Here is a 24,371-nt window from a genome sequence, read left to right as displayed (position 1 = left end):
ACTAAAAAAGACACCAAGTTCTCATAGCATGTTAACTGATCCGTACTGTTCCTATTTATTCATGTATGCAAATATCAGTCCAATTAGTAATCAATACAGGCTTGCAATGTGGGTAAGTAAATGCTGCTGTAAACACCTTAGCATTTGCCTTTTGTGTGTGTGCGTAAGTTTTGCATCTTTACTGTTGCATGTGTTTTGTTAGGAAACATAGGGCAGAGAAAACATGGCTCTCTTCCAGGATCCGCACATATCCCAAGCTCCTCCCAGAGAGATAAAAAGGGCAGATAAAGTTACAGCCAACCAATTGGAACTGGGTGGTGCCTTATGACTGATGGAAATTTCACACAACAGGTCTATAGTCAAAGGTACTTTCAACTTGGACTGCCAACAGCAAAATTAAAAATATACCATCCATTTAAGTCACTCAAGTAGCTTTATTGAACTCTTTATAATGTACATTGAACTTTTGTGCAATAAATACAGCACATTGTATTGAATATGTTCCTTTTAAAACATAAAAGACTTCCCTTAATTACTGAAGAGTACCTTAAATGTTGACATTAACAGTAAGAAAGAGCGTTGAATGAATTCTGCATGGCTAACACCATTTAAAACACTGTATTACTTGCTGCATGAAGCTCTGTATTGCAATCTATGGTTAAGACAGCACCCAGTGGTGAACTCTGAAGATTACGTCTGTCCAGCAGGAGCAATTAAATGAATTACATGGAATTCTGGAGAGACAAGGTGAGAGAGAGAGAGAGAGAGTCTTTTATTGGACCAGAAGCTTTCAAGCTATAGGAAGATCTGTGTAGCTCAAAAGCTTGTCTCTATCAACAGAAGTTGGTCCAATACAAGATATTACCTCACCACCTTGTCTGTCTATATCCTGGGACCAACATGGCCTGCAATTACACTACATACATGGAATTCTGGAGTCAGCCACAGAAATGGCATGAGTGGAAAAAAGGACTTTAAAAGCTCTCTAAATCCTTATCTGACACGTGAAGTTACTAGGAAACCTTGCAAAGATGAATTACACAGATTTAGTTTAAAAAATTGCCTTCATATAAGAAAACTAATGTTTTACAGAGTCACTAGTAAACCAAAAGGGTTGAAATTAAAGAGAAAGACATACAAATGCAATGCAACATTTCAACAAATATCCCTGTGTAAAGTAGTTTTAAGTAAGATAGCCAGCATCCGTTTACAAAAAAGCTAGATAATATGGAGGGTGCAGACACACACACACACACTCACCCCCCCCCAGTAAAAATAGTTCTATTCAAGCTTTGGACACAAGACTTGAGTTTCTCTCTCAAATACACACACTTCTCTGCCAGCCTTATTTGGTCTTCACAGCACTGTAAATACAGAGATTTTTAGGCAAACCCGACCCACAGTTTGAGATTGCTGCCATAGAATACACAGGGAGTTTTGAACAGACCACTGCATTCGATTACTTTTTCCTCCAAGTCCATTTCAGGACTGGGACAATTCTGCCAGATGCAACTGTCTATAAGATCCCCTCCCAATGGTACTGTTCCATCAATAGTTAGAAAATTATTTAAATCAGTCCAGGACCAAGTGGAAGGGAGCATTTCTTTAAAGCTATCTAAGCTGCTCACTGGCTCCAAGCAACAGGGAGAGCTTTAAGTCTTTCAGACACTTTGTGTAACTTTGTTATAACAGTAACTTCAGGGGACTTCTGGTGTTTGAGGTAATCAGACCCTGGGTTGAATAAGCTTAGAGGCCAAAGGCAGAAGCATTTAGTAGCCATGGATATGACATTAAAGAGTTAACATGAAGCAGCCTGAAGTTGTTATAATGATGATATTTTTTAATATTCAACTTTTAAGAGTAAAGAGAAGCAGTTACAAAACAAAATAGAGATGGTCATGCTACAGAAGGTAAAGAAACGTCCAAAGCCAGTCTTAACTCTCATCTCCCATTACACATTAATTTCTCTCCTCTCCAGACCAGCAAGGCTACTGTCTCCAAAATAACTAATATTTCTGTTTACAGTTTGTGTTCAAAACTAAATTGGGAGGCAGGGGCTGCAGATTTTCAAACTGCAAAGCAAATGTGACGCATTTGTATGGCTAAGAGACCTGCTGACCTGCAGAGATCGAAGGAAGGAGGGAAATGAAAATACAGATGGGTGCGGTTTTATATTGTATGTATGTACGTATGTATAAATAAAACCCCACCCATCTGTATTTTCATTATTATATATATATATATACACACACACACATACATACATATATATATATATATATATACACACACATATACATACACACACACATACACATATATATATATATATATACACACACATATACATACACACACACACACACATATATAAATTCCTTTTAGTTGATTGACAGCTGCAGTTTCTTTGGGAGTTTTTGTGTAAACTGTAGAATTTTTCTGCTACAGCAAAAGGGAGTGAGAAGCCGAGACAGCATCTCTGTGCTGCAGAGAGCTTTACCGTGGCAAATATTTATCAGAGGAGGATCACGGCAGTGATAATAGAGATAGGAAGTAGATTCCCCCCCCCCCATAACTGTAGAGTTATCATGTTAACCACTGCAGAGTGGCTGAGAGCTGCTATTAGCCAGATTACAAGGTTAGGGGGACTGAACAGTTTGAGAAAGGGCAACACTAAACTAATGCAAGTCAGATACAAATGAGAGACCAGAAGCCTCTGTAACTAAAAGAAATCCATACAGTTACACCTAGCTAACTGCACAGCATCCCCTCCACTGTGACTGGCTCAGACAATGCCATTGCAGTGGGGCACCGGTAAATATGGCCACAGTGTATTCAGTACACTTGTTAAATATTATGGGCCAAATTCTGCCCTCTCTCAGACATATGCAGCCCTATTGCCTGTAGTCCATTATATATGTCTAAGTAAGGGGCAGGATTTTGTCGTAGTTGTGTTTATGTTTTGTTATACATCACAGAAGCTAGTTTTTCCTTCCCTGCAGTAACATCTAGAGTTCAGAAGCACTTGAGGAGGCCAGGGGGCTGCTATGAAAGGATCTTACAGGGCCTCCGCCTTGCTCCTGACGGGAAAGAATGACGTTATATAACCCAGTGTAGGCATAAGAATTTCAGTTCAAGTAGGGTCAGTCTTAGATAAAAGTTTTCACGGGAAAGATCTGCCTTCTTGTTGTGCACGAAACATGCCATAACTGCTAAGAATTCCGCTCTTTAGACAGCTTGATCTGATTTTGATATATTGTTGTTTACACATGTGCTTATTCAGCCAGGCAAAAATAATGATACAAGCTGTGTCTTCACTAATAAAAGGTGTGGCTTTTACAGTAAGATCACTTCCTTGTGTTAGCTATCTTATTGCAATATTTCAGTCAAGACAAGGCAAGTGATCGCTCTGACTCAAAACAGCTGCTGGAGGTAAACCCTATAGCTGGAGTCCAGGATTTACCTCAACCCTGTTTCAAGTTAACAATCGCATTGTGAAAAGATACAGAAATATTTACTAGGTAAGGCATACCCATATTGTCACCAAATCCAGTCTGACTTATTCTATGTTAATGAGCAACACATAGTCTCATAGGCAGTCTTCCAAGATTGCTCTCCGCCTCAGCTTCCAACACAATGGCTTGGCTGTTCACTTTATTACCTTCAATTAAGTGTTAACAGTGTTTTAGACTTTAAATACAATCAGTAAGGTCTAACATTTGTTTTTTATATAAATTCTATCCAGGTCAACCAATTTCAGCAGGCTGAGAGCTAACAATTCTGAAAAGCTGTGCAACATTTAGATGTGCTGGTTATATTACAGTAGTCGGGATGATTCCAGCTGTGTTTATTTTTAGAATGTTAAAAACAAAACATGAGACAGAACATTCTAGCAAAGGAAAAGAGAGAGAGAGAGACCTGATTCTTTCTAGAGATTGCAAAATACCATGGAAGATGTTGCAGAGTGGTCCTTGAACTTAGGTGGCCCTTCTTTCCCGCTCCCGTGCAGTCACAAAGTTAAGCAAGTCAATGGCTGTAACAACGCCAAACACACCATCTGTCTCTTACTGGAGGAGCCGTCACTGTGATCTACAGAAAAAACACAAGAAGATTTTTCCTACCTTTGCAAGGCTCAAACCAAAACACACATACTCAATTTTTATCTACTGCTGCCTAAAACTAGAAGTCAACTATGACTCCAAAATTCTAGAGGCCCGCAGGTCTGGTTAAGCCAACCTACCCAACCGATTGTACATTCAGATGGAGGTGAGCTGCCATTCTTATTGACAGCACTCTAGGAATTACTGAAATGAAAGCCTTTGCTAAATTTCCTCATAAGGTTGCAAAAGGAAACTAAATTGTCATGGGAAGAGAGGTAAATTTATATCATGGCTTAAGAAGTAGCTGAGAGATAAAAGTTTGGAATAAGTTGTGTTTTCAACATGGAAGACGTTAGCAGTGTAGTGCCTCACATTGCTGTACTAGGAGACTTAATATTTAGCATTATTTGAATGATCTGGAAATGGGGTGAACAGTGAAGAGGCAACATTTGCAAAAGACAACTGTTTAGGTTAGTGAAGTCTACAGGGGCTTGAGAGTCACTTTAGAGGGATCTAACAAAGCAAACAAATGGGTAACACACTAACAGGTGAAATTCTTTATAGAAAAATGCAAGATAATGCACAATGGAAAGAACAATTTGAATGACTCTGATGCTATGATGTGTTCTACAGCAACTTTAAGAACCCACAAAAAAAGCTAGAGGTCAATCAGAAAAACATTTTCTCAGTGCAAAGTGGTGCATGGTCACAATGCTCATAGATTCTTAAGACTATAAAGCCAGAAGGGACCATTGTGATCATGTAGTCTAACCTTCTGACAACACAGGCCACAGGACTTCCTTGAATTAATTCCTGTTTGAACTAGAGCAATGTTCTAGGAAAACATCCACTCTTGATTTAAGAATTTCCAGTGATGCGAGTTCTACCACAACTCTTGGTAAGTTTGTCCAACAGTTAATTACCCTCCCTGTTATAACGTGCACTTTTTTCCTAGTCTGATTTGTCTAGCTTCAACTTCCAGCTACTGGAACTTGTTATACCTTTGTCTATTAGCTGGAAGAGCCCTCTTATCTAATTTCCATTCCCCACGTGGATACTTACTGATTGTGATTAAGTCACCCCTTAATTTACTCTTTGTTAATTTACTCTTTGTCTGCTAAGCAGACTGAGCTTCTTGAGTCTCACTGTAAAGAATGTTTCTAATTATTTCATCATTCTCATGATCCAATGTTAGTAATGGTGTTATACAGGAATATCTACACGAGTAAGGTGGTTGGGGCCTTTGTTTACCCAACTTTTGCCACACAATATATAATGCCTCATACATAACAGCTCACTGGTGTCATTTGGTACTGTTTTCTCTCTCTCTCTCTCTCTCTCTCTCTCTCTCACACACACACACAACCTTTTACAAGGAGTGTTATGTTATACTCACACTGAATCTGTTCATGTACAACTAGAGCAAAGTGGTCTATTTCCAGGATATGAGAAAGTTTCCCCAAGCTGTCTTGCAGATGAATCTAAAGAGAGAAAGTTACCAACTTAAAAGCAAAGTGTCCTGTAATAACATAAAAGTTCAACAGCGCCCCCCACCATCCTAGAGACCGTTAAAATTATAATAATTAGCACTTGTATAGCGTTGTTCATGTTTAAAGTGCTGTACACTAAAACTATTACTTAATGAATCCATGTCCCACTGAGTTCTTGGGGTTTGTTAATGGTGTGGTTTTTGGAAAAAAGCTGGACAAAAAGAAAAAAAAAAAAAAAAGAAAAGAAAAAAATCCAGGGGAAGTAGCACCTGAAATTTTCATTTTCACACCCACCCACACACACTAAAGACAGGAGAGATTTTTAAAAAACTAAGAGGTAAAAATCAGTGTTCCGTGGGTAATGAAAGAATGTTACTATGTAACATAAGACTATACTCACCTGTACAACTCCGGAGGGAATGGAAGTGAGGGGGTGGGGAAATCAGACTGCCAGTTGATTTGGAAAAAAGATGTTTTGGGGAGGGTAGCAGCAAGAAGAGCCATTAAAAAACAAAAAAAAAACAAAAAAAACCCAAACCCGAGCTAACATATTACTCAGAAGCAACAAACAAAGAACTCAGAATCAAGAATTCAATGAACCTGCTTAAACTATTGTTAGGCTTTTCTTTAGCAACATAGAACAATAAAGCACTAAAGACCAGATTTTGAAAGGTATTCAGCCACCTAATTGCCAAGGGAGTTAAGTGCCTAATACATTTGAAAATTTGGCCCTACAGGCTAATCTCATTTGCTGGGTATTTAAAAGAAAGCAAAAAATAGCATTCTATGAACAATCATCTTTTGGTATTATCTATGTGCTCCCATCAATTTGAAAACAAATCTGGTATATTAACTGGGTGATTTTCCATCCAAAAGTAATATGGGCTATCAGCTGTACCTTTTATAAGGATGTAGGGTGACCAGACAGCAAGTATGAAAAATCGGGGTGTGAGTGTGTGTGTGTGTAATAGGAGTCCATATAAAGAAAAACCCCAAATATCGGGATTGTCCCTATAAAATCGGGACATCTGGTCACCCTATAAGGACACTTCTGTGAAGTTACACCACAGATGAACTTGCCTTCTATAGAATACAGCAGGGGTTGGCAACCTTTCAGAAGGGGTGTGCCGAGTCTTCATTTATTCACTCTAATTTAAGGTTTTGTATGCCAGTAATACATTTTAATGTTTTTAGAAGGTTTTTCTAAGTCTATAATATATAACTAAACTATTGTTGTATGTAAAGTAAATAAGGTTTTAAAAATGTTTAAGAAGCTTCATTTAAAATTAAATTAAAATGCAGAGCCCCCCGGACCAGTGGGCAGGACCTGGTAGTGTGAGTGCCACTGAAAATCATCTTGTGTGCCATAGGTTGCCTACCCCTGGAGTACAGCCTTTATCCTGCAAGGAGCTCAGTGTGGGACTGGGATATAAATCCTCTCCTGTAAGTGATATGGCCTGAACTGGAAAATGGAGTTTGGACTCCTATACTATGGGAGACTTGCACCTTTTTTTTTTTTTAAAAAAAGGTGTGGAGGGGGAGGGGAGGGGAAACAGGATAGACTGACTCAACAAAGTGTTTATTTACTGTACTTTGTGTGCGCGTGCATGCGTGCAAATTGACAACAGCCCAGATTTTCAAGGGTATTTAGGTTCCTAAACTTGCACTGAAATCAATAGGAGTTAGGTGCCCATATAGCCTGGATCCTCAAAGGTATCATTTACATTTAAAAAAAAATAAATGCAGAGACCAAAAAACCCCATCCAAGCTATTATGGGAGAGGATAACTGAATTAAGACCGGGAAAAGCCTTGTCAGATCTTTGAGCCCCTTTTTCTGCACATACAGGACAGAGTCTGCCAACAAAGGGTACATCCGATACTAAGTGGGCTCTACTGGGAGGAAAGATAACCACACCTGTTATCACTGTACTGAGATAGACCCCAGGGAATTAGAGGCAATATACTGCACTTCATCTATGCAACCAGTGTGGGACTTCTGGATGTGGATCAAGAGCAGGATACGACTCTGAGGGATTATCTATGTGGAAAGTTATTGTGTTGCAAGCCAGGGCTTGACTCAGTAAGGCTCAAGGCAGACTGTGATTCTTCCCCCTTCACGCAGGCTTGAGTTTTCCTTTCTTTATGCCGTATATTTTATCGGTAGCACACAGACTTTCCCAAGACTAACTGCAAGCATTTTAAGCTAAATCTATATAAATCACCTACTTTTTCTTAGTTCCTGGGTTTGCACATAGATTGGTAAACACTGATGTGTGTCACAAATACATATATATGCAATGACTGTTAAAAGCAAAGGCAAGCTAGAACGAGTCACCACTAGAGAGTACAATTTGCAACTACAATGCATGCTTCAATTTAAAAGCATCTGTTATTCATAATGGAAATCCTAGGAAACTTTCAGAATTTGGCATGGTTTATTTCCTCTCATTTCCTTTTAAAATACACCTTCAAGACTCCCTAAGACTGGCAGGGTTAGATGTGATGCCATGCAATTTGCACATAAGGCCCAATTCCATATGGAGGCAAAACTCCTTCTGATGTCAATGAAACTTCCATGTATAGGATCAGGCTCAAAGTTTTCTTACCAACTGGCAGAAACTCTATCCTCTGGCTAATAGAGGCAAGATACAGCTGATTTGTTCGCTGGTAAATGGAATGTTGAAATGTGTTTCATATCATCTGATTAGATAACATACCGGGGGGGGGTGAGGGGGAGAGCGCTGTTTTCTAAACATGAGCTGCAGAGCTGGTTGAAAATTTTCTGATGGGCCATTTTTCCTCAGAAAATGCCAATTCGACAAGGTGGGTGAGGTAATATCTTTTATTGGACCAAATTCTGTTGGTGAGAGACAAGCTTACACATAGCTCTTCTTCAGGTCTGGGAAACATATACAGAATGTCGCATCTAAATAGAAGGTGGGACAGGGAGAATGTGGCATTTCTGTCATTAGGAAAGGTTCAGAGAAGGGCAACTAAAATGATTAGGGGTTTGGAACAAGTCCCATATGAGGAGAGATTGAAGAGGCTAGGACTTTTCAGCTTGGAAAAGAGGAGACTAAGGGGGGATATGATAGAGGTATATAAAATCATGAGTGGGTAGAGAAAGTAAATAAGGAAAAGTTATTTACTTGTTCCCATAATAAAAGATTTGGTGGTCCCTAGTTCTTATATTATGGGAACAAGTAAATATAAAAAAGTTATAAGAACTAGGGGCCACCAAATGAAATTAATGGGTAGCAGGTTCAAAACAGATAAAAGGAAGTTCTTCTTCACTCATCGCACAGTCAACCTGTGGAACTCCTTGCCTGAAGAGGTTGTGAAGGCTAGGACTATAACAGGGTTTAAAAGAGAAATGGATAAATTCATGGAGGTTAAGTCCATTAATGGCTATTAGCCAGGATAGGTAAGGAATGGTGTCCCTAGCCTCCGTTTGTAAGAGGGTGGAGAAAGATCACTAGATAATTACCTGTTAGGTTCACTCTCTCTGGGGCACCTGGCATTGGCTACTGTCGGTAGACAGGATACTGGGCTGGATGGACGTTTGGTATGACCCAGTATGGCCATTCTTATGTTCTTCATTTTGATAAAGTTTCATTTGGAAAAAATCTAAGCGAAACATTTGACTTCTTTATTTCTCAGTGACTTTGTTTGACATCTTATTCCAAAATGTCAGTAATAAGATAAAATTAAATTAAAAATATAAAAATCCTAAAGTCAAAATCCAAACAAAATCTTCTCATTGACCTCAGACTAAACCTTTTCAAAATATTGAAAATACTGTGGGCATTTTTAATACTCTCCTGTTTCACTTTGAATTGGAAAAAACAAATTTGGAAATTGTGGAATTCCCTGTCAAATGGAAATTCCAGTTCCCACCAGCTCTAATGATGTGTCATTACAAACAGAAAATGCATCTCCCACTAAAAATTTTATTTCTCCCCTTCTCAGTTGAAACAGCAACAACTATCTCAATGTGGGAAATTTCTCAGGGATGAATGACCTGTTGGTATTAGTGACACAAGGCAACTAATGCCCCAGACCAGTCATCATTTCCCAGGATACAGCTCCTGGGCCATGATAATTACAGATGCCTTGTGACGTCCAATCAGTTAGGAAAGTTTTATTTAGGGAAAAGATTAGCTTACAGCAAAAAAAACTTGTTCCAGTAAAGAGCCTCAGGTTAAAACAAATTGTGTACACACAATCAGATAAGTGATGTTGCTGCTAGATTTGTGCAAGCAAAAATGAGCCTGAGAACATACAAACCCTTGGGCACCCAGACTTATTCATGCAAAAAGCTTGGGAGCAAGAATAGAGGCTCATTTTCAAAATATATAAAAGGAAATTGTTGAGGTTTAATATCTTTTCTATTTCCTGTTCATATTCGTTTATATACCTTGGGCTACTAGCACCTTGATGTTCTCCAAACACTTTACAGACACTCAGGAATTAAGATGGACACCACTCCCGTGAGGAAGGAATATTATTCCCCTATTTTACAGATGGGGAAAACTAAGGTCATGCAGGAAATTGGTTATCGCTCTGGTCTCTTCTCTCCATCACACTCCCTCCACTATCCACTCCCTATAACATTTTGCTGCTCCCTGCTAACATATGCTCCTGATATTCCCCCTTGACCTACTTCTACTCCAAAGAGTTTTTAAAAAACTGCAGAAAAACTAGCAACACGCAGCCAATCCCAATGATTGCTTTGATTGTCAAGTCTCACTTTTCCCACTGTGTCCTGTTTGGCCTTTTTAGTTTGATAGCTCTTCAAGACAGCTGGTTTTTTTTCCTATACACCTACATAATGCCCAGCACACTTTGGGATCTGCTGTTAATCCCAATAACACTCAGATTCCCTGCGTCAAGTCTTGTGCCTTTCTCACAAGGATGGCCCATCCTCTCTATTCGGTAATCTGAAGTACCTGTTTTTGAATAGGTTATTTTGTGACTGTAATGTTTCATGGCTTCAGGAGATTAAATGCATAGCTGGTCATTTTAAATCAAAAGAGTAATTCTTGTTCAAATCTAAGATGACCAGTTGGTAAGAAAATTATTGTGACTCCCATACATGAGAGAAGTTTCCTTATTTCACTAGGACTGCTTTGCCTTCCAGTCACACCAAACATAGCCATTTTATCTGAAGTCGGCCTTAAAAGATCTATTCCTTCAAACAATTCTTTACACCATATTTGGGGACAATGAGGACTCTTAAGTTTTTCCTCAATTTCACTGACACAGATTCCAAATTAGTTTTAAATTAAATAAAAATTTAATTCCAAATTAAAAAAAAAAGCAAACATCTAGGATTCTTTTGTTTTTCTTTTATATACTTTGACTGTAAGCTCCTTGGGGCAGGGACTATTTTTGTTCTGGGTCTGTAGAGCACCTAGCACAATGGGGTCCTGGTTCACAACTAGGGCTCTTAGGTACTACAGCAAAACAAATAATTAATAATAATAGTAATTCTGATTTTTTTTTTTAAACAGAGAACTGTATTTGTGCCAGCATATTAGCAGTGGCAAATACCAGGGGATGGAGCTGGGAAAAGAGGGATGTTCAATCAGCGTATTTCAGGAGAAAATGGAGGAGAGGCACAAGAACTGACTATTAGAGATACAACAATGAATACACCATGCAGGTACGAGCAACATAGGGACTAGCAAAGCGAGGGACGACAGGAACTAAATAGTTATGTTACACACCAGAGTTTCACCTGATGTTTGATTTGATGTCTAGGGAGAAAAAAATATTTTTCTTTCATTTTGTCTGTAAAGCACTAGCGCTCCTCCTTTTCCCAAGCTATAAACAAGCAGCCAGTAGATTATACATACTATAAGAATTAGATACAGCTGAATACAATTCCCTCTCCAGAATTTTAAATATTAATAATTAAGATCCATTATGGATCTAATTATTTACTATAAATGTAATATTGAATCTAAAGCCTGAAGAAAGCTGCCACAAAACATAATATCTTACTATTTATTTTGAGTGTCATAAGCTCCCCAATTAATGATATCACCTAGTTCTTGTAGTGCTTATCAGTAGATCTCAAAGTCCTTTACCATGGGAGCTCAGTTCCATTATCCCCATTTACTGTACAATAAATATGGCACATCTGGACTGCCGGTGGACTTGCCTGGCATAATGCTTCATGCACTTTGATGGCGGTCAGAACTAATCAGTCACCAGCTTGTGACAATTCCAGTCTTCGTTGCAAAGCGAGCACTTGCTGGTTTCAACTGCCATTGGAATTTACACACAAAGAGCTGTTTGAAGTTCAACGATTCTTCCCATGGAGGCTAACAACACTCATTTTACAATTCAGATTTGGGGGGGGAAGGGGGACATGAAAAGAAAATCCCAATGACAAGAAAAAGTCCCTATCAAACCCACCAGGGTTCATATTCTGTTGCAGGCACCATAAACCAACTCAAGTCTGGGAGCCTTTCAATGACCCCCGTCTGAATTTAGAGTCTAAAAGATATCCAAACCCAGGTCTGCCATCATAGTGGCACATTCTCAAAGAGAAGATTCTGTATGGCCCTACTTCAAATCTTACTCTAGCTGATGTCACTGTAATGCTCAGATACCTACAACATACTTTAACAATAAAGTAGATGACAGAGCAGGTTTACCTGTCTGAATTGCTTGTAGATTACTTTGGCCGACATGATCTGTGGCTGAACTTTCCCAGCAAGTACGAAGAAAGCATGTTCCCAAGGGTAAGCCATTCCCAAAATCACACTGAAGAGGAGGTGTGGTCAAACATGGCAGACACTCATGGGTTTTCTAGAGACCATGAACCGCACTCGCAGCAGGCTTTCCTCAGAGGATGGCCAAAAGTCAGTTTAACTGGCTTAATGGTGTAGATCACCATTTTCAGAGGTGTTCTCAGATTCTGAGGATGTCTACAGCGCAAAGAAAAAAACCAACAGCTCTGAGGCTCAGAGCCTGGATCAATTGACTCAGGCTTGCGGGGCTAGGAATAGTAATGCAGATGTTCCTGCTGGGGCTACAGCCCAGGTTCCGAACCCTGTCCCCAGCGCCGCGGGGAGGCGGACAATGCAGCTCTCCCTTATCTCTTGCACCCTCACTGCAGACAGAGCCACCAAGGGTGTGTTCTACACAATGAGTGGCAGCCCGCTCCAAGTCCACCTTGACAGACTCAGGTTTCTGCTTCTGCAGTAAAAAAATAGCTGTGTAGACGCCGCAGCTTGAGCTCTGAGGCTTAGGGAAGGGGGGGGGGACTTCAGAGCCTAAGCTCCAGGGTCTACACAGCTATTTTTAGTGTGGTAACAAAAGCCCTTGTCTGTCGACCTGGGTTGGGAGGCTCGCTGCTGTGTTGATACCCCCCAAGTGAACTCTGCTCTGCAAGGAGACTCAAAACTTGGGTAATCAGACATGCCGGTTTTCTGGGAAAGTCCTGGGTTTGGGTGTGAATGTCCTGGCTGGATTACATTTAAAATGGGAGTCTTCCCTACTTTTGCTGTAATTAGCTATTTTACTGACCCTCCCTCCTACCTGACTGTGCTCAACTACCAGAGCCAAAATGGAAGTGGGGCAAATAGTCTTGGGTCCTTCCCACTGAAACTGTGGCGTGTGCTGGCACACGCTAAATTCAGGGGGATTCCAAATGACAAGGCTGATGGACACTAGTAGCATGACTCAGAGCTCCTAGCTAGTAATAGAAGGTTTGGGTGAACTAGTGGTTTCCTCTACTGTCTATTCAAATCACTCAGTTCTCTGACCACGACTGCATGTGGTTTACGTGAACCTGCAGATTTAAATAGTCTCTGCCGGCCTCCATAAGAAACTTGAGACAAGGCTAAGGTCACCACTAGCCCACCAAAGATCAGCATTCAACTTCTGCTATTCAGCAGGCTCACCAAGGGAGGCTGAGGGAATGAAGATGTTGGACGTGGCCTCAAGGTTTGAGATTTTTAAAATTTCTTTAGGCCCAGGTTAGCGACCACTTTCCAGTTTCACTGCAGCAAAATGCCATGAAGAATCTACGGAGAACACCCAACCCTGCAGAGTGGTGGTTCACCCTCAGTTTTATTAAATGAGAGGTTTTGCTTTGATCTATTCTTCACCCAGGAGTCCACAGTGATCCCCCAGACAAAACTGGAGGGACTTCTTCATTATAGACAGAGACATTTCATATATAAGGTCATGGTAGCTAGAGACCTATAGGCCAAGAGCAGGTAGTCCTGACAGGACAGCATTTTAAATCTGAAAGCTGTGTGGTATGACATTTCTGAACTCTTGTTGACCCTGCAAGAGATGCCAGAGAATTAAATGACAAAAGGCACACTTCTCATTTACTGTGTGTAAACAGTAAATAACAGAAACAGAAACTTGACTTACAGGTTTGTTTTGGAGGGGGAGGGAAGGGAGGAAGATATTGATATCTGAACATACCCACATTCATCAACAACTGGTGCCTGGTCAAATCCTTTCTCTCGGAGGATTTCAATGGTCTTTTCACAGGTGACACCTGGAAGCACTGTCAGGGGAGCAGAGAGACTTAATTCCTGAACTTTGAGGTGCCACCACCTGTGGACAAAACATAGGTTTTACAGCAACTCGTCTGATCATTCTGAAAGCCATGCACTAAAATACCTTACAGGATTTCCCCTCACTACCAGCAGAAAGGCTCACTTGGGTCTTCAGGACTCAGGAAGGGAAATAATTACAACCATATCCCTTTTCCATCGTATTGATTCCTAATCCTTGCAAAGCAAATGGCCAGGCAGGAGATTACAGATATCTCCAGTTGGTTATTTAGATCTTGATTACAAAAAAGGAAAACAACATTTTAATGGACTTGAAGCCATTTAGTGAGACATCTAGATAGTTTTGGTGGAGCCATGTGCTCTTATCAGCATTACCCTTAGCCTCCATTTCATCCAACTGTCTGGTACAACCACGGGTTGCATCTTGGCTCAAAACTAAACATCCATCATTTTGTCATACAGTAATGCCAAGAGGGCCCCATCCAAGGTCAGAGCCCTATTGTACATGGCACTGCACACACACATAGTGGACAGCCCCTGCCCCAAACTGCTAACCATCTAAACAACTGTAAAAACAGAATGTGTCTCTTATTCTGTTAGTACAGCATGTAGCACAGCAGTAGTCCGAATCCTACCTGGGGCTTCTGGGCATTACAATACAAAATGAAGACCTTAGAGAGGTATTTTTCCAATTGTTCACTCTGGGTCCAGTCAGTGTTCTCTGTACAGACTGTTTGCAAACTTTCCCCCCCGTTTTTGTGTGTGGGTCTTCCAGCAGCAACAGGAGAGAGGCAGGCATTTGTTTAAAGATGGAAAACCATGAAGTCTAGCATGGGCCTTAGGGCAATTAAGTATCCCCAAACTTCTTTTAACTGTTTTGATACTGACTAGATGTCAAGCTGACAATGTCCATTTCACTGTACTTGACAAAGGATTATTATTTATGTTACTGCAGTGCCTAGGAGTGCTAATCATGGACCAGGGCCCCATTGTGTGAGGTCCTGCACAAACAAAAGAAAAAGACAGTTCCCTGCCCCCCAAAAGCATATATGCATCTCAACCTGCCTAATTAATAGTAGATGACACCATAAACATCAATGAGGCATTAAAACATCACGAATAACTGGACTGGAGGAAGAGTTTAAAAAGTTTTCATTCATTTAAGAATTGCAATTGTCACCAAGTCAAAAGAATTTTATCTTTCTCAAAGTGAAAAACTAAAAATATTTCTACTGATTAAGTAGCCATCATCATATCCCCAAATGTACAGAGGGATCAATTCAAACAGACAAGAAACACTGCAAGCTACTAGTGCAATTTAAAGTTGCCCGCACCCATTGCCAATAGGCTCACCAAAACTCAAATGACACAGGAACTGCCTTACCAAGGTTTGTTAATAATGTCTATCTTCTTTCATGAACCCGTTCTGGGTCATCCATTGTTGCATTCACAAACTTGGACCTGGGAAACCGGCAAGAAAGCAAAGTCAGTCATGCAGCTCCCTCACGCGATTTACACTTGTGTTTGGTAGTACATACAATGGCACATATTTTTACCATCCCCAGCAAACAGAATGGTGATAGGTAACAAACTATAGCACTCATTCAGTCAGTCCCTTTACGTGCAAAGTGATATGTGGGTAGAAATATTGTAAAAAGAAGAAAGTAAATGGCACAACCAAATAAATGAGACCACTTGTAATGGAGGAATGAATGGCCTGGAAGGGATTAAATTAAATACATTTACAGTTTTGTGCTCCCACGCTACAAAATGCGGATCTGAACAGTGTCACAGAGTAAAGCTGTATTTTAAGTGTGGGGTCAAGTGAATTTAACTGCAGGACTTAGAGCAAGTGTAACACTGTGTCCCCCTCCCCTCCCCACCGCATCCTGGCATGCATTGCTACTACAGTAGTATTCTCTTTAATTCATAGCACAATGTAGAGATAGTAGAGGACAACCATTCCTCGAAAAGTTCCAGAAGAGATCCCAGTTAAAATGGTTAAAGAAACTCAGGACTCGAACTTTTCCAAAGCGACTAGTGACTTTTGGATGCCCAATCTGAGATACCTTTAAGGCGCCTGATTTTCGCTGAGTTCCCACCTTCTGTAAAACAGGACTCCTGCCGGAGGCCTCAAGTTGGGAAACCAAAAAACCATAGACATGTGGAAAAGCTTGGCTAAAGTATGATGCCCCACACTCTGTGAAGGCAGCAGGCACGAAGCAAAAAGAGAACAGAGCAGTTTCTTACATGTAGTTCCTGACAGAGTCAGGCAAGATGACAACACAGCGCTGACCCTCCGTCAAATCCTTGGCAGCCTTCACAGCAATGGACATTGCACTGCCGGAGCTGCCACCTGTCAAAACCCAGATCACACAGTCAAGACCACGACACGTGGAAGCCACTTGTGAAACAGGAGGACAAGATCAGAGCAAGGTGGGTCGAGCTCAGGGCTAGAGAAAGAACTCTGGAGCCCTAATTCCAACACTGACAAAGGTTTCCCTTTGACAGATTAAGTGATTTACACAATGCTGCAATCTAATTCACAGGAAACTTTGGAGGATCAGTACTAGCTCTTACCGCACAATAATCCTTCCTCTCTGATTAACATGCGTGCCAAAGCAAAAGACTCCTCATCGTTGCTCTTGTACCACTTGTCCACCACCTAAGAGTGCAGGGGACAGGAGACAAAAGACATAGCTGATCTTATCCCCGTTTCAGGAGATGCTGTTCAGCTGCTTCAAATTATAGACTTACAACTGCCTTCACATCCCGCAACTGCTTTTTGGGGGGGGGGGGCCTTAATTAACACTACAGTGGTATTAGTGGTGTTCCCCATACTAGTAGAAAGTACTTTGCCTTTTAAATAAAATGATTGTGTGAAAAGCTACAAGGACAACTGGTCACTCTCCTTCATTCCCAGCTGACTTGCCAGAAAAGTGAGTCCTACCGGGCACCTGATGCCATTGGACTAGAGATCAAGTTGAAGGTTGGGGTTTTTTTTGGTTTTATTTAAAGGGATTGTTCCAGGAAAAAGCTATCTGTGCAGCGTTTTCACACAGTACAATGAAAGAGCAAGAGAAATGTGTCCAGCTCAGAAGTTCACCTGAGGCTGCTTTACCTGCTGGGATACAGTGGGAAGAGAATTTCATTGTGCCTCCTAACCCCTCTAATCTCAAAGAAACGCTCTCTGTGTGCCTCAGAGTAGCTGCCATGCTATTTCCAATTTCCTCCCCCTCCCCTCAGAGCAGAAGGCAAGGAGTGATTAATTGAGGAGCTTGACTTACCGATCTGTCCAGCACGGTAGGGACAAAATCATATCCAATCCCCTCCACCTCGTATGTCGTCTTCTCAGTCTTATTCAGTTCTTCAGGCTCAGCAAGAATGGAGCCCAGGGGATCGACGCCAATAATCTGGAGAAGGGGATTTCAGATTTGGCTACCGTTACACTGTTTTTTCAACACATAGCCATTAAATCAAAGTGTTATGTTAGGACTGTTGCCTCACAAAACTGTCATGCCATCCATGCAGATACAGGCCGTGGTCATTGAAATAAGACTCCCCCCCCCCCAAGCTGTCCTTTGGCAAGTCCCCTTTTGCAAACTGTCTTGTTGCTCCTACCCTTCAGCAACTCATCTTACTTGGTCAGCATATGGGACATTGTAGGGGAAAGGCACAGCTCATTCTATGCATATTTTGTTTAGCTCAATGGAAGGTGTTTGCCCTATCCCACTCAGAAGTCAGATCGCTACCAGTTTGTACCAGGAGCAAGCAGAAGTCTTCTCAGGTAACAAGGCACTAGTGTTAAACCTAGTATCTTGTTTCCATCGGAAAATGGAAGCAGGCACCAAGAGTCATAAGGGTAACAGAGACAGGAACAATACATGCCTACTGAGGGGGACACAAAGATTTGCATGTCATGGGACAAGTTTCATTTGGGCCAGAATTCAGTGATCCTAAAGAATTACCCCTTGTAAAGTCAGTGAAGGAGAAAGCGCAAACATCTTTTGGATACAAACAGATATCCAAAATATACATAGTAGGAAGAACAACATATTTCAGATGGGCCATAGTGAGTTTGTGGTTAATTTTCAGAATCAAACCCGGACTGGTTCACAAGTGAAAAGAGAATGAGATGCTTCTCATGCTTTTTGTGAACAGCTCAAACTGCCACCCAAGCAGATGTGTGCAGTAGGGATTACAGTGCACCAGCAAAGATCAGAAAAATGGAACTTAGTCCCACAAGGAACTTGGCAAGACACTTACAGCTAGAAATAGTTACCAAGATGCTTTAGTTTGCCACTTACTTTGCAATCTGGGCATTTCTCTTTCAGCTTTCTTGCAACGCCAGTGATGGTGCCTCCTGTGCCAGCTCCAGCCACCAGCATGGCTATTTTTCCTATTTTAAGTGCAAGGAATCAAATACCACCTTGAAAACATCCATTGGCATTATAGATAAAAATCATATTGCAGACCAGGAATGCACAAGATGCATTACTCTCTCCAAGGAAAGTGCAGTTCACCTCAAAAAGGTGATAATTTACAGTAGCCTTTTACCTCACCGTAGGTGTATTCAGAGACCTAATTTCAGACCTTGTTCTCCCTTCTCCCCCTCGTTTAGTCCAACGGGGCCCAGCTTTGTGACAGCCTTTTGGACATGCTGCAACACCCATGTTTTCAAGGCTTGGAGAAGGGCTGAGGGGTGTATGTGTTGTATTTGCCATCTGTGGATTTGTTTTACTATGTTTGGTGGTAGATATTGATCTGTCATTATTCTAGCTCTTTTTGTGCATTAATAGAACAATCAGGACGTGGCCAACAATTATTTTATCTGATTGTCTTTTATTTCTGGTAATATATCATTTAAAGAGCACTTCACTAACTTCCGGGCACTTATATAAAAAGTGATGCTTACAAATCAAAAACATCCCAAAAAATAGGGCCTGATTCTGATCTCCCATGGGTGAGATTTCATTGACTGAAGTAATGACATCGACTTACACCTTTGACAGTGAGATTAGAATAAGGCCCATTGACTTTACAAGATGGATTGAGAGTCAAGATGAGTTCTGAAATCAGAATGCATCTTCAGTGATAGTAAAACCACCTTTGCACTTGTAAATGGAGGAAGTCTGACATGGAAAGCATGCATAGACAAACAAAAACTCATTATATAACTCGGACTATAACTGCACTTTACATGCAGGTCATTGTCACTATCAAAATCCAATATAGGGCTTTGTTACTTTAAATACAGAAATCCATTGAGAGGCTAAACGTGAGGTTTTATGGCACAGACCAAGAAACCTGATGTGTAAGCTCCCTCTGCTGGCTCCAAACACAACTTACTGGTAAGTCTGAATACAACTGTGCCATGATAAAAATCATGCATAATTCCTGGCACTTTCACAGTGGAAAATAAATAATTTCATGCTCAGGTTACGGTAACCTTGTGGACACTGTGGGTGCGCACTGACAGTTTGCTAGTTCATTTTGATTTAGTCCTCTTGGAAATGGGACTAGATCCAAGTGAACTAACGTACTGTTAACACACGGAAACAGGGTCCACATAAATGGCAAAATTCCTGGTTCCGTGACCGTGGTGATCGTTGTGACGTAATCATAACCTTACGAAAAAGCTTGGTTCCTAACCCATGCGTATTCCTGAGGACACCATCAACTGAGGAAAGTCTTGTGATAAGGTAAGTGGACATTACACAGAGTTCTAGTATTAAACTAAATTAAAATTAAATTAAAAATAAATTAAAAAAAGATAAATCAAAACCCATATGCACAATTTAGACTAAGAACTAAGAGTCAAGCCTTTTTAAAAACCAATTCCCATTCATGAACACACAAACGCCCTAGGTCTTCAACTCCTCTGAACTATGCAGACTTCTTTATCTAGGGGTCATCACTGTGACTGGCCAGTCACAGTCATAGAAAGGTAAAAGCAAAAGTTTGGTTTTTGTTTTTTTTAAAATCCCAAACTTCTAACTAGAAGTGTGTCTCATTTGAATTTTGTAAACTTTACATAAACCATCTCAGAGCCTATGCAATTCTATACCCCTCAGAGCCTTGATCTGCTTTCCACAGGGGTATGTGATTAAAACAAGAGCACTCCAGAGGTTAATTCAAAAAAGAGTGCTAGCAGAAGAATTAGCATACCTTCACACTGCTGCAGGATTTCCTCAGCTGTAGTGTCGTAGTGTGCCAAGGGGTTACTGGCGTTACGGTACTACATTGAAATACAATGGAAAACATATGAAACCAGGGAAACAGCTCATAAATAAAAATCACAGTCTGAGGAGCAGGTCAAAAAATGACCAGTGTTGTTCAAACCCCACAATGACACTATAGGCTCCCACCAGTTTCTAAATTGTTCAGCCATTTACCAATACTTTCTACCTTGGCCTGGAAGAGATTCCTGCAACTGCCCCAATTAAAGCAAGTGGTATTTTTGTGCCAAGGTACTTCTAAGGTCCCAACATCCCTGAAAGCCAAGGGCAATCTCCTTGTGGGATTATGTTCTGTAGAAGTTTGAACTTTGTAAAACTCCAATGCACAGAATTGCCAACCTAGCAGAGAACATTACCTTGGTCTTTCTGTAACCTATGCTAACATAGGGTGGTTCTTTCAGGGTGGATAAAAATAGATAATTTAAATTATGTGTATATTTTTATTTAAAATCAGATTTAAATTAAATCTTTTTTTTTAAATAAACATTTGAAATTATGGCAACCTATTTACGGCCTAAACTTACTATAATTATCAATATCACAATTAAATTAGAAATATAATATTGAGCAGAATATGGTTGCTGCCAAAGTTTTAAAGAAAGTCAAACCACTGAACTAGTGGAAGTCACTTGGCAAGCACCAGAAACTAGAGTTTGAAGTGCTAAATCAGCTTTTGATAGCAATAGCCTCTTCTGCAGGTACAAAGAGTATTTTCTTCATTTCAGTTTATTCAACTACTTCAGTTCACTGACTAACTCCTTTTAAGTTGAGAAATTGACTCAGAACTGAAAAGGCAGAAAAGTGTGTTTTTCTCTTCTGATCAAAGAATAAAAACTAGGTGTGAGAAGATGAGATTTACTACTTCTAAAATCTTGAGGGACATGGTGAACAGAAACAATCAGTTCAATTCACTAACTATAGATACTTCCCTTGTTTAATAAATCAGTTAGTTGTAAATGCAAACAATATTTTACTATTTTTCTTATGTATCCAGCACATTTAAGGCAGTTTTATTTAACTAATAAAAATAATTAAGTGCTATTTTGCACATTTTAAATTCAGTTCCAGTTTTCATCCAAATAGAGCTTGACACAAATCAAAGGTACAGAAGTTAATCTAGTAAATAAGAAATGCATCATTCTGTAACATAATAAACAAAATGTAAAAATTAAGCATCTGAAAGTACTGTACATTAAGCAATACATAATTATTAAGCAATTATATATTTTCCTGGCTAGCAAAAAGTCATCCCAAGTTTAGTGCAAAAGCTATATTTAATTGTAAACCAACATATTTCAATGGCTACCAATTTTTCTTCAGGAAATGAACTTAAAAATACAACTACAAAACAAGATTCAAACGAATGATTTAAATCACTATTTCTGGTTTGCTGATTTAAATCATGATTAAAATTGTTGATTTAAATTGCTTCAATCTGAAAAGCCAGTTCACCCTGGGCTTTTTGTGTCACTCTAGTGGCTAAGGCACATTTAGACATTTGTGAGCTGCTATTTTTGCTGAGCTAAGGAACCTGGTCAGGCAACAGCAATTCACACTTTTAGATCCAGAGATCCCAGGTTCAAACTACATATACCCCTATCCAGGGCTGTTACCCTTTCATCTGTGGAGTGCAGGAAAAGGAGATAACCAATATTTCTCTCTATCCCACACATGCACCTCAGTTGTTCAGGACCTTACCTGGTCTAGGATATGGGAATTGGGGATTTCATTTTTCAGTCGCCATGCTACTCCCACATGAGATTCAGGTGAGTCAAACCTGGCAGTAGTTGGGGTCCTCACAATCTCAGCACCAAGAGCTCTCAGAACATCCACCTGAATCAAACAGAGTCAGTCAAAAATCTCCATAGGCACAGAGACCCAACTGGTATGCCAGAAGATGGGGGGGAAAAAAAAAAGCCGACCATAAACTTTACATAAACAAGAGTGTGCAACTCTTCCATACCCACTGCTTAAAGTCTGTATCAATTCAATTCCCAGAGGCAAAGTGTTTCAAAACAGATGCCCCACACAGGTTAAACGCTGTCCTTTCTGTCTGGTTTTTTTTAAAGTCTTGTGGGCTAAAATTTATGATTATTTGCCTACAAGGATGCACATTTGTCACTAGTATGTAACCTACATTTTCACCTCAAGCTAGTTTGAAGATTTCCCCCAGCCCCCGCAAAATCTAATCAATTCTGCTGGTGGAATTACAGAGCTAAAATAATTCTTATCACACGCCCAAGCAACACTGCCCCCCTTCCCACAACTCATGTTTTGAAAGCTACATGATGGATTGACCTGAAAATGTAACATTCAATGGCAAATAAGAAAGCAGCATTTGGCTACAGTCCGCTTGTCTGGAGTATGAATTGAGGACACTCACATTTCTACATACCTTTTTTGTGTGTGTAGTGAGGGGTTACTCAGTGCAAAGTATTAAAAACACGTACACACCAGCTACTTTACAGTCTAATAAAGACACAGCCAAGGTTCCCAGTGCCATAGCCTAAAACCACCATTTTATTTCCAATGATTTGGACAGTGCTTTGCACACTAGGACCCACTCTTGGTTGGCTCACAGACAGCAACATAATAAAATGTTAAAAATAAGTATTAAGTGCAGTGATTTCAAACATATTATGCAGTAGACCTCCCACTTAGATAGCAAGGTGGTAGATCCCTTAACAGACATCCTCCTTATGTTTGGCAGTCATACCACGAGAAGTGTGATCTTTTGAAAAAGTCATTAGCAAAGGAGGGTTGGGTGTAGTCCAGTGTTTAAGCAACAGGACTCCAGGGCAAATCCAGGTGCCTGCAGGATGCGGTGTGGGCAATTCAGCATGGAGCACTCTGCCTTTCATGTCGGAACTTTGCCATGTGCCAGCAGAGTACCAGAGGGCACCTCTACTGCTGAAGTTGTTATCTTTTCAAAGGACATTGAAAACAGAGGTCCTAATCATTTGTGGTCATTAAAAATCTCATGTCATTTTCGTCAAGATTAGTGATGTTAGTTCCAATGGCCTCACTTCGTTCCACTCCAGTTTTGCCTCCTACAGTTGCTGTAGTTTTAGCTGGGCCAAATTTTTTTCTTCACTTGTTCTTGACTATTGTAAAATGTAGGCAGATTTTAAGCTACTTACACCATCCCAACCCTCAAGAGGGCTGAATTAGAACAATGGGGAAAGCAGTTCTTATCTGTGAAGTTGGTTGAGCACTTTGGGATCTCTGTGTGAAAGGCAGTATTTAAATATATCAGTTGTAATGTTCAGGTACCTCTTCTGGCTACGTGTGGTTTTGTACCCCTAGGCCTGCCTGGGTTCAACAGCTGCAAGATTTCACACACCCAAGACCTGGGAATGGAAGATTCTTAAAACAGCTGTGCCGATGCCATAACTCACTGCCTTTGCGCAGTAGGGCCCTAATGCTCCTTGGTTCAAAGAGTGAAATGCAGGCTGCAAAAACAAAAATAAAAAATCCACACAGGAGCCTGTGCATAGTGCCTATAGCTTAATCATGAACACTCGGCATTGTTTTCTCTACCATCCAGCCTAGCACTGGTGTAAGGGAACTATCTGGACCAAGATCATCTTATTCCCATGGCGAAGTTATGTGCTGCTCTGAATTTTCTCTTCCAACTTAACTGGATACCCAAGAATTGAAATCAAAAGAGCAGAGGCTTGATCCCACCATCCTTACTCAGGCCAACCTCCCTCTGACCTTCAGTGGGAGTTCTACACAAGTGAGCGATGCAGGATTGGGATCAAGCGCAGCAAGGCTGAAGTCATGAAGGCTAGAAACTTATTTCTTTCCACTACTGTTACAATGAAGGATTCCATATTGATCTATTCCCCTTGGTCATTAAAGCTTCCTCTGCACATATGGATCCAAAATTTCCTTACCTGAGGAAAAAACATTTTTGCTTTTTAGCCACTTGCCATCACTTTCCCACTGTGTAACCTGAAACAATATACTGCAATTTAGCACTCTCTCTCAGG

General features: G+C 40.5%; 1 protein-coding gene across 1 annotated transcript in view; it reads right to left on the bottom strand.

Moving 5' to 3' along the window:
- Positions 1–414: 414 nt before the first annotated feature.
- The window catches only part of LOC119855182 (cystathionine beta-synthase-like), a 62,512-nt gene continuing 38,555 nt past the window's right edge, over positions 415–24,371 (bottom strand). Inside the window, 14 exon segments of the mRNA XM_043506654.1 lie at positions 415–4,052; positions 4,055–4,089; positions 5,497–5,581; positions 12,257–12,365; positions 14,043–14,177; positions 15,522–15,541; positions 15,543–15,581; positions 15,583–15,598; positions 16,388–16,493; positions 16,718–16,802; positions 17,425–17,550; positions 18,445–18,536; positions 20,306–20,375; positions 22,075–22,209. Of these exon segments, the coding sequence (XP_043362589.1) occupies positions 3,978–4,052; positions 4,055–4,089; positions 5,497–5,581; positions 12,257–12,365; positions 14,043–14,177; positions 15,522–15,541; positions 15,543–15,581; positions 15,583–15,598; positions 16,388–16,493; positions 16,718–16,802; positions 17,425–17,550; positions 18,445–18,536; positions 20,306–20,375; positions 22,075–22,209 (1,128 nt within the window). The 3' untranslated portion in view covers positions 415–3,977.

The sequence above is a fragment of the Dermochelys coriacea genome, chromosome 1 (assembly GCF_009764565.3).
Source record: "Dermochelys coriacea isolate rDerCor1 chromosome 1, rDerCor1.pri.v4, whole genome shotgun sequence".
Lineage (NCBI taxonomy): Eukaryota > Metazoa > Chordata > Testudines > Dermochelyidae > Dermochelys > Dermochelys coriacea.
The sequence above is the reverse complement of the archived record's forward strand: the minus strand, read 5'-3'. Positions and strand labels throughout refer to the sequence as shown.